Raw genomic sequence first — 9,949 nt, 5'->3', positions numbered from 1 at the left:
TTCGTTTTGAAGCTGACGGGACAAGGAAGCAGGCTCTGTGTGCTCGTGCAACATCTCACTTCCCTGATGGGTTCTGGTGACCAATTCCTGGCTGTCCGCCCTCAGGCAGGCTCCACAACCCCCTACCCTCTTGAGGGTCTGCCAGAGATTATCCTGGTGCCCAGGGAGCATGACATTCAGTTGCAAATGGGGGATGGGGAGGGAGGGGGAAAGCTTTTCTTAAAAAAATTCTTTTATTTGTCTATTCCTTGGCTGTACCATGCAGCATGCAGAATCTTAGTTCCCTGACCAGGGATCGAACCCATGGCCCCTGTAGTGGAAACACAGATTCTTAACCACTGGATCATCACTGAGTTAGTCACTCAGTCATGTCTGACTCTTTGTGACCCCATGGACTGTAGCCCACCATGCTCCTCTGTCCATGGGGTTCTCCAGGCAAGACTACTGGAGTGGGTTGCCATGCCCTCCTCCAGGGGATCTTCTCTACCCAGGGATCAAACCTAGGTTTCCTGCATTGCAGGCAGATTCTTTACCATTTGAGCCACCAGGGAAACCCTAAACCACAAGGGAAGTCCCAGAAAAAAACTTTTTTTTAAAACAAGAAATCCCACATTTTAATTTTATACTGGACACCCACAAATTTTTTCAACTGGTCCTGCTTGCATGCTTGGGGTTCCCCAGCTGGGGTGTAGCCAGAACTTCCTTGGTCATCACAGGCCTGTAGACACTGGGCCGGTGACTGGGGAGTAAGACCAAAGACTTTGGAATCAGACTCTGCCACCTTTTGACTTTAGGGTCTTTGGAAAGTACAGCCTCGACAGTCTTGTCTATAGAGAGGAGAGAGATGTGAGCAGTTCCTGTGTGACAATAGGTTCTGAATTTGGTGCTTTTAGAAAAAGGGCAGGGTTTTCCCTTTTGTTTTTAATGGGAACTCAGAGGCTCAGAGAACCTGATCAAGGTCACAGCATGAGAACCAGGAATTGCCTGTGTTTTTGTTTTTGTTTTTTGGAGCAGTCTCATTGAGATGAAATTTACATGCCAAATTAACCCTTTAAAATTTTTTATTGAAATATAGTGGATTTATAATGTTGTGTTTCAAGTGTCCAGTGAAATGATTCACTTATGCATATATGCATTCTAAGATTCTTTTCCATTACAGGTTGTCACAGGATGGTGTGTACAGTTCCTGGGCTGTACAGTAGGTCTCTGCTTATTTGTTTGGCTGTGCTGAGTCTTAGTCATGGCAGGTGGGATCTAGTTCCCTGACCAGGGATCAAACCCAGCTCCTGAATTGAAAACGTGGAGTCTCAGCCACTGGACCACATAGTGGACTGTATAGTGTGTATATTTTAATCCCAAACTCCTAATTTATTCCCCCTTTCCCCTTTGGTAACCATTAGTTTGTTTTCTAAGTCTGCAAGTCAATTTCTGTTTTATAAATTAGTTCATTACTATCATTTTTTTAGTCTACCTATAAATGATATCACATGGTATTTGTCTTTCTCCGTCTGACTTACTTCACTTAGTATAATAATCTCTAGGTCCATCCAGAATTCACCCTTTTTGTATGTACAATTCGATGACTTTTTAAAATATGCTCAGAGAATTATGGAACATTCACACAATCTAATTTTAGAGCTTTTTCCACCACCATCACCACCCCCCAAAAGAAAACCTGCACCATGAGCAGTCACCCCATTTCCCCTGTGACCACTAAGCTTTCTTCCTCTGTGGACACAGAGAATCCTACAACAGATGGCCTCCAGGTTTTTGAGGTTCATCAGTGATGTGTGTCCATGCTTCCTTTATCTGCCTGCCAACGCAGGAGACACGGGAGACACAGGTTTGATCCCTGGGTCAGGAAGATCCCCTGGAGAAGGAGATGGCAACGGGCTCCAGTATTCCTGCCTGGAGGATCCCATGGCCAGAGGAGCCTGGTGGGCTACAGTCCAGGGGGTCACAAAGAGTTGGATAGGACTGAGCACGCACGCATGTGATATTCCCTTGTACGGAGAGACTGCATTTCTTTCTTTTTCTTTTTCTTTTTTGGCCATGTGGCACAACTTGCAGGATCTCAGTTCCCCGACCAGGGACTGAACCCCATCCTCTGCAGTGGAAGTGTGGAGCCCTAACCACTGGGCTGTCAAAGAAGTCCCTGGACCACATTTCTTTTATTGCTTTGCCAATGACTTGACATCTGGGTTGTGTCCACTCTTTTGGCTACTGTGAGCAGTGTTGCCATGAACACTCGTGTGGACACGTGTTTTTATTTCTCGTGGGCATCTACCTAGGGCCGAAATTGCCAGGCTGTATAGTTACTCCACAGGCTTCCCTGGCGGCTCAGTGGTAAAGAATGCACCTGCCAATGCAGGAGACATGGGTTCAATGCTGGAGTTGGGAAAATCCCCTGGAGGAGGAAATGGCAACCTGTTCCAGTATTCTTGCCTGGGAAATACTCCTGAGAGGAGCCTGGCAGGCTGTAGTCCATGGGGTCATAAAAGAGTCGGACATGACTGAGCAACTGAGCACGCACGCATAGTAAGTCCAAAGTTAATTAATATTTCAAGGAACTGCCGGGCGGTCTTCCAAAGCGGCTGCCCCATTTTTCGAATTCCCCCAGCCCCACAGGAGGGCTCCAGCTTCCCCTCCTCGCCAGCACGTGTTGCTGTCTGTCTGCGTACTCCAGTCATTGCCCGGGTCTGAAGGCTTTTCAGCTTTCCTTTCCACGTAGATGCCCCAACTCCCATCTCCTCCAAGGGAGGGGCGGCCCCCTCGCCAGCACACACTCACATACCCACACTCACACCCACACACGTGTGCTCAGGCCCCCAGCCCCTGACGGGCGCGGCACAACGGCATGCACCTCGGACCCTTGAAGGGCTGGCCTGGATTAGAATCCTCCCGCTGCCTGACCTGCCGTGTGAGCTCAGGCAGGTGCCTTGGCCTCTCTGGGCCCCCTGTGCCCGCCCCTGGAGTAGGGAGGGTCTGAGGGACCCCCTCCAGCATCATCAAGAATTGCCACCTCCAGGAGTTGCTTGAGGGGTGAGCGGCTTCCTTCCGGTGATGTGTAAGATCGGTATCCTGTGTCCCGTAATTAAGTAATGCTTAATGACTGCCCGGGGCCCTTCCTCCTGCCCCTCCCAGGGCCCTTCGCTGGTCATTATCGCCTCCTCCCAGTTAATCCCCAGCTGCCGCCACCAATTTGCGCCCTCCGCCCTGCCTTGCTCCTCTTCACTGCCCCCTCCCTCGGTGCCACCCCGCCCCAGCCACCTCCAGCTTTTCGGGGACACACTCTTGGCCTCGTTGCTTGGGCTGCTCACAGGTGAGGGGACAGGAAGTCCTGCTCTTGCTGCTCCCCCTCACCCAGTGCACCCACTATCTTATTCTCTCCCACAGCCCCCTACTCCAGGAAGCCCACTGCGATTGCCTGGGACACGTGCCCATGTCCTCAGGTCTCTGGATTGAATTTAGATGGAAAGGGTCCTTGGGGGTCCTTCCACAACCCCCCTCCCCACCAGACAACACCTCCGCGGCCGCAGCAGGGGCCTGGGGCAGGTGCGGGGGCCAGGGAGAGGGTGACACACGATCCGGCCTGGGTTGTAGCCTTTCTCTGGGCGGGCAGCCAAGGAGGCCACGGAGAGGAAGAGAGAGTGTTTGCAAACAGGGTAGCTGCCAAGAAGGGGCCAGGGTGAGGTGTGAAGGAGGGGGGGGCCCAGCGCTGACTGGCAGCCGCACCTGGGACTCTGCTTCCCCGACTACACACACGCGTGCACACGCACACACACGCGCAGGCTCAAGGCCTGAAGCACACACACGGGTCCAGTGTCTGCACACAGCAAGGTGCACTCCACTCTCTACCCTCACACGTGGTCACACAGTTCCCTGAGCACATGGGGGGCTCGCAGACGCACAAAACACGCAACTCATGTCGTCCACGCGGAGTGAGACACACTCAACCCTCACGTCTCTCTGTCTCTCACAAACACACCATTATTTGCACACACACACGGGCTCAGATGGGTGCTCATGGACACACAAATACACACAAGTTTCAGGTAGGAACTTGAGAAATGCACGCTCCAGTTCCTGCCCGAAAATAGCCAGACATTTTCCAGCTCTGCTGTTTAATCCCTCTCCTTCTCAGACACGTCTGTGCAGAACAAGTGCAAACACACTCACCCCCAGGCACACTCACAAACGCACACACAGAGCCAGCATCTCCTTCGACGACAGGAGGGACCACTGTCTGCCATTCTTCCTGCCTCTCTGTGTCTGTCTTCCTCTCTCTGTCTCTCCCTTTCTCCTTGTCTCTGCCTCGCTTCCCTCCCTCCTCTGTCTCTGTCTCTCCTCCACAGTCTCTCTCCTCCACAACATGCCCTTCAGGGAACACTTGCACGCATGCACGCGCGCGCACACACACACACACACACACACACACACACACGCGCGCTGGCCTTCTCTGTCCCAGGCTGACAGACCAACAGCATCACAGATACCTAAGTACCAGAAGGACTTTATTTGCAGAGAGTAGCTGAGGTGAGAAAGACAAAACGCGTTACCAAGAGGGCGCAGACCCAGCTGGTGGGAGAAGGGGCAGAGGGGGTGAGGTGGGGAGTGGAGGGCGCTCAGGAGAGGAGAGACTCGGGCAGGACGACAGGTGTGCTCAGGAGAGCCGGGCAAAACCGAAGGGATGGGCCGCCTGCACGCCCACGATGGCCCCTGCTGCTTGGGCTCCACCGGAGGGGAGGCCTGCGAGAAGGGGGAGCAGGGGCGGCCTGGCTGATTTGTGGCAGGGGAGCGTGAACCAAGAGCAGCTAGGCAAAGGGAGCCGTGGGTGCCGCGGCCCGGGAAGGTGGACGGGTGCGGACGGCCACGGTGCTCGCTCAGAGACCCCCGGACCGAGGCGGCAGACAGGTGGGAAGCGGACGATCCCAGACAGAGGCGGACAGACGGCAGAGCAGCCAAGAGCCGTCCCGAAAGCCGAGGGGGCGGCGGGGGCGGCCGGGCCTGTCCGGAGCACCCCCGCCCCACCCTCCTCACCCTGAGTCTTCGTCCTCCCCCGGGTACACCTCCTCAGCCTCCCCCTCCCGCTGCCTCCAGGGCCGCCCCAGGAAGCCCCGGACGGAGCTCACGGGGCTCCTCCTCCGCGGCTGGGGCTCCAGCAGCCCCAACAGCAGGGTGTCAGCGGTGGGCGTCAGGCCGAACCAGGGCCGAGGCCGGTGGTCGGGCTGGCCAGAGGCCTGCCAGACGACGAAGTCCTCGTAGAAGGGGTCGGCCTCCGCCAGGGGCTGGTCCCAGGGGAAGTAGCCGGTGAGAAGGCAGAAGAGCAGGACGCCCAGCGCCCAGGCATCCAGGGCGGGTTGGATGGGCAGCCCCTCGGGGAGGGGCGGGGGCGCGCAGAGCTCGGGGGCCGTGTAGGGGATGGGGGCCCCGGCCAGGCGCAGCAGGGTCCCCCGCGGCCGCGTGTGGCCAAAGTCCGCCAGCTTGACCCGCCGGCAATCGGGGTCGCAAACCAGCACGTTCTCGGGCTTGAGGTCCCGGTATACCAGGCCAAGAGAGTGGACGTGCTCCAGGGCCGAGGCCAGCTGGGTCGCGCAGCGCTGGGCAGCTGCCTGCGGGAGGCCCACCTGCGGGAACGGGCGTCAGGGGCTGGGCCCAGGGCTTGTCCTCAGCCCCGGGGACAAGCTTCGGGGTCCCAGCTCCCCAGCCCACCAACAAGGGCTGGCCTTGGAGCTTGTCCTCAGCCCCTGGAAGCAGACCCAGGGAGACAGAGGCCTAGTTGGCCCCGATGAGGCCTGGGGTGAGCCCCGTGGGAGGGGCCTGGGGTGAGCCCGTGGTGGGGGGGCCTGGGCTGAGCCCCATGGGGGGCCCTGATGAGGCCTGGGGTGAGCCCGTGGGCCCAGGGTGAGCCTGTGAGGTAGGCTCGGCGTTGCCTCTGTGACAGCCGTAGACTCGGAGGGGCGCGTCCATCCCACCAGACCTGCGGGCGCGGTGGGGCCCCTGCAGGGTGACGCGCTCAGGCTGCCCTGAGTGTGACTCCTGAGGCCCAGGCTGAGCAGGGTGTCCGCTCCAGGCCCACCACCCCCTCCCCGCCCCCCCCAGCTCCAAGCTCCGGGGCCGACCCACCTTGGGACGGATGTAGGCGATGAGGTCGCCGTGCAGCACGGGCTCAGTCAGGAAGCTGTAGGAGTCGGCCGACTCCAGGCCGACGCCGCAGGCCGCCACGATGGCCGCATGCGAGCCCAGGGAGAGGCCCACGCAGAACTCGTAGAGGAAGCCGCGCAGCGTGGTGGAAGCCTTGGGGAGCTGCTTCAGGGCCAGCACCGTGCCTGGGGGCGGGGTCGACGTGAGCCCGGGCCGCCCCCTCCTCTGCCCCGCCCCTGCCCACCCACCCTAAAGCAGCCTGGCCACCCAAACCCCGCTGGTGGTGCGGAAATTGCTGTGTGTGCTTAGTCGCTCATTCCTGTCCGACTCGTTGCGACCCCGTAGACTGTAGCCCGCCAGGCTCCTCTGTCCACGGGATTCTCCAGGCAAGAACACTGGAGTGGGACTTCCCTGGTCCAGTGGCGAAGACTCCACTCTCCCGGTGCAGAGGGCCTGCCTTAGGTCTCTGCTCAGGAACTAGATTCCACGTGCTGCAGCTCAGACCCAGTGCAGTCAAATAAATAAAGAAATAATAATTAAAAAAAAGAATACTGAAGGGGGTTGCCATTTCCTCCTCCAGGGGAATCTTCCCCACCCAGGATCGAACCCACGTCTCATGCATTACAGGTGGATTCTTTACCAGCTGAGCTACCAGGGAAGCCCAGTGGTAACAGCATTTAATGCTTCCCAGGTGGCACTAGTGATAAAGAATCCGCCTGCGATGCAGGACAGGGTTTGATCCCCAGGTGGGGAAGACCCCTGAAGGAACAAATGGCAGCCCTGTCCCGTATTCTGGCCTGGAGAATCCCATGGACAGAGGAGCATGTAGGGCGGCAGTCCACGGGGTCGCAGAGAGGCCGGGTGTGGTGGGGGAGGGTCACCTCCTTGCCTGAGATACCTGAGTGCAGCCCCTTCGTGTGTCAGCAGCGCCCTGAATTCCTGCCAGCTGTCAGCCGCCTCCCATGTCGAGGACTGGTTCTACCCTCTGGGGGCAGGTACACCTTCATGCCTCAGCACCACCCAGGGAAGGCATCGAGCTGGCCTCCAGGTGGGCGAGGCCCCCTCACGGAGCCCGTGGTTCCAATTATCGCTCGTGTCCCCAGAGTTCTGTGATGACCCCGGTCTGTATCTCTCTGCATCTCTCTCTCTTATGAGCTGACCAGCATCTCTCCTCACTGCCTCCCGCAAAATTCACACCTTAAAGTAGTCCTTATGCCCATTTTCACAGAACGTGACTGTATCTGGTGACGGCACTTTTGTTTTTGTTTTGGCTGCACGGCTTGTGGGGTCTTAGTGCCCCCGACCAGGGAGTGAACTGTGGCCCTCGGCAGTGAAAGCGTGGAGCCCTGAGCCGTGGACCGCCAGGGAGTGCCCCGGAGGTACGGTCGTGAAAGAGATAAAGTGAGATCACTGGGGGTGATCCCCAGTTCCAGTGCGACTGCTGTCCTTCCGAGAAGAGGAAGCCTGGACGAAGACACGCAGGCAGGCGTGAGGACGCGGGGAGAAGCTTGGCTGTCTGCAAGCGGAGGAGGGAAGCCTCGGAGAAGCCCGCCCTGCTGAACTGTGGTCCCCCCAGTCTGCGGCCCTTTCTTATCAGCTGACAACTGCAGGGAACGGACACACCCTGTCGTGCAGGGGTGTCCTTGGAGGCAGGGCTGGTGCAGGTTTTTCCCTGGGGGCCCAGCTGTCCCCAATCCTTGGTCAGGGCTGAGCCCTGCAGTCTCCTTGGATGCTGACCAGCAGTCTGGGGCCGGGGCCCGTGTCCTGCACACCCGCCCTGTGCTGGCCTCGCTGAGTGCCCAGCAGACAGTGAGTCTCTCATCGCCCCCACAGTGACTACTGAGCTGGCCCGTGTGAGGGCCACCGGGAGCAGCGGTGGGGGCAGCTCCGTCTTCCTCCCCATCGTCCCCGGCAACCAGAGCCCCTGACATCTCCTCCGGGATTCTCAGTTCTCTCAGAGAAGGGATCATCACCCCTGTGTTAGAGGAGGAGGCTGAGGTTCAGAGAGGGCCAGGCCATTACCGAAAACACACAGCCTGGAAAGGGCGTAGGTGGGACTGGGCTGGCGTTGCAGACCCCCTGTCCCTGTGCCCTGCCTTCAGACCCCGGTACCTTCCTGCCGGTGGGTGACCAGCCAGACACGGCCGAAGCGGCCCCGGCCCAGGGCACGCACGTGCTCGTACAGCTCGTCCGCCTCGGCCCGGACCAGGCTCTGGGCGCTCAGCGCCATCCGGGCCTCCAGCGCCCGGGCAGCCTCCTGGCCCTGCCGCAGCTCCTCCGCTGTGAGGCCCCCCAGCCCCTCCTCCTCTGCCCGGCTCTCCGTGTGCTCTCCATGCGCGGCCTCCATGTGTTCCGTGTGTGATGCTTTCCCCGGCATCCCTGCAAGGGCAGAGGAGAGGGCGCCCGGACTCAGTCCTGCCAGACCAGGGCCAAGGGCGGGGAGGGCCTGGGGGCTTGGAGTCCTGGGCCTGAGGGAGGAGGGGCTGGGGTCACGACCCCCTGGTCCAAGGAGGAGGGTGGTGGGTCACTGGTTCAGGCCCTTGTGACTCGGTTTCCCTCCTTGCCAGGGGCGTCTCTGGGGCAGCAGACCCGGTGCTGGGTGGGGTGAGGTCAAGTCTGAGGCCCCGACGTGCCCGCCCTGCCCCCACCGCCCTGCGCCACCTGATGGCCTGAGGGTGAAAGATGAACCAGAGGACTCGAGACACCCCCCCCCACTGTTTCCAAAGCAAACAGACTTGGGCCCTGGGGGTGGATGAGGAGCCTCCGTCTCCTAAGAGCAAACAGGTGCTCAGCCCCCAGGGGCTGCAGGGGGCGGGCTGCACGCTCCAGGCCTGGGCACGCTGGGGTCCTGGGGGAACCGAGCTCTTGGGATGGGCTGTACAGCCCTGGGGTGGTCTGCGGTCCAGTACTCACAGCCCCAGCCCCTCCTCTTCTCTCAGACCCAGGGGTCCAGGCCCCCAGCTCCCCCTCCCTCAGCCCCGGGGGTCCAGGCCCCCAGCTGACCCCTCTCCTGAGACTTGACACAACTCACATATCTTGGGGGCCCCCCACCCCAGACTCTGTGTCCCCCACGCTCAAGCACTCTGCAGTCTCAGTGTCCGTAATGAGCTGCTGATCCCCGAAGGACCCAGCGCTCCGACCACCTGCCTGGCTTCTCTCTCAGGCACTGCCCACCTTGGGCTGTTTGACCCCTGCCTCCTCCTGACCTGGGCTCCAACCTGAAGACCTCAGCTTCTCCCAGGCTCGCCTGACCCTTCGGCTGCCCGCTGTGGTCAGTGCCCAGCACTCAGAGCCCATGCCAGCAGAGGCCTGCCCGCAGCAGGACCCGCCCCCACCTAGGGGGTCGGAGCCCCGCCCCCGGCCTCACCCCTGGACTCACTATGGGGAGAGCGACACCATGCGTTGTGGCCCAGAACTGGCTGCGGCCAGACTGTCCCAACCCAGGGACTCTGCCTCCTCCCCAGAGCCAGGGTCCAGACCCCACACCCTCCGCAGAGCCAGAGTCCAGACCCCGGCCACTCCTCCTCAGACGCAGGGGTCCAGCCCCCAACCCCTCCCCCCTCAGGCCTGGGGGTTCAGACCCCCAGCTCCTCCTCCCTCAGACGTGGGACTCCAGGCCCCTGTATAGAATGAAATCGTTCATCCAGCCTGCCCCGCCTTGACCACCCCTGGCTGCCCGACAGTGCCCCATGACGGGTCAGACGCAAGTGTTTTTGGTAAGGGGAGTCCGGGGGAGGAGGCACTGGGGTCTGCTGGGGAAAGGATGACACAACAGGATTCCAGAACGATGCAGTGAGGAATGACC

At 59.9% G+C, this 9,949-nt stretch overlaps 1 protein-coding gene across 1 annotated transcript; it reads right to left on the bottom strand.

The window, feature by feature from the left end:
* Positions 1 to 4,501: 4,501 nt before the first annotated feature.
* On the bottom strand, positions 4,502 to 9,432 carry SBK2 (SH3 domain binding kinase family member 2). Its single transcript, XM_070386790.1, has 4 exons — positions 9,351 to 9,432; positions 8,257 to 8,523; positions 6,127 to 6,329; positions 4,502 to 5,627 (listed from the first exon to the last, which is right to left on the bottom strand). The coding sequence occupies exons 2-4, from the start codon at positions 8,519 to 8,521 to the stop codon at positions 5,037 to 5,039; spliced, it is 1,059 nt and encodes a 352-aa protein (XP_070242891.1). The 5' UTR covers positions 8,522 to 8,523; positions 9,351 to 9,432; the 3' UTR covers positions 4,502 to 5,036.
* Between the last annotated feature and the right edge of the window lie 517 nt (positions 9,433 to 9,949).

Source organism: Bos mutus, chromosome 18 (assembly GCF_027580195.1).
Source record: "Bos mutus isolate GX-2022 chromosome 18, NWIPB_WYAK_1.1, whole genome shotgun sequence".
NCBI lineage: Eukaryota > Metazoa > Chordata > Mammalia > Artiodactyla > Bovidae > Bos > Bos mutus.
The sequence above is the reverse complement of the archived record's forward strand: the minus strand, read 5'-3'. Positions and strand labels throughout refer to the sequence as shown.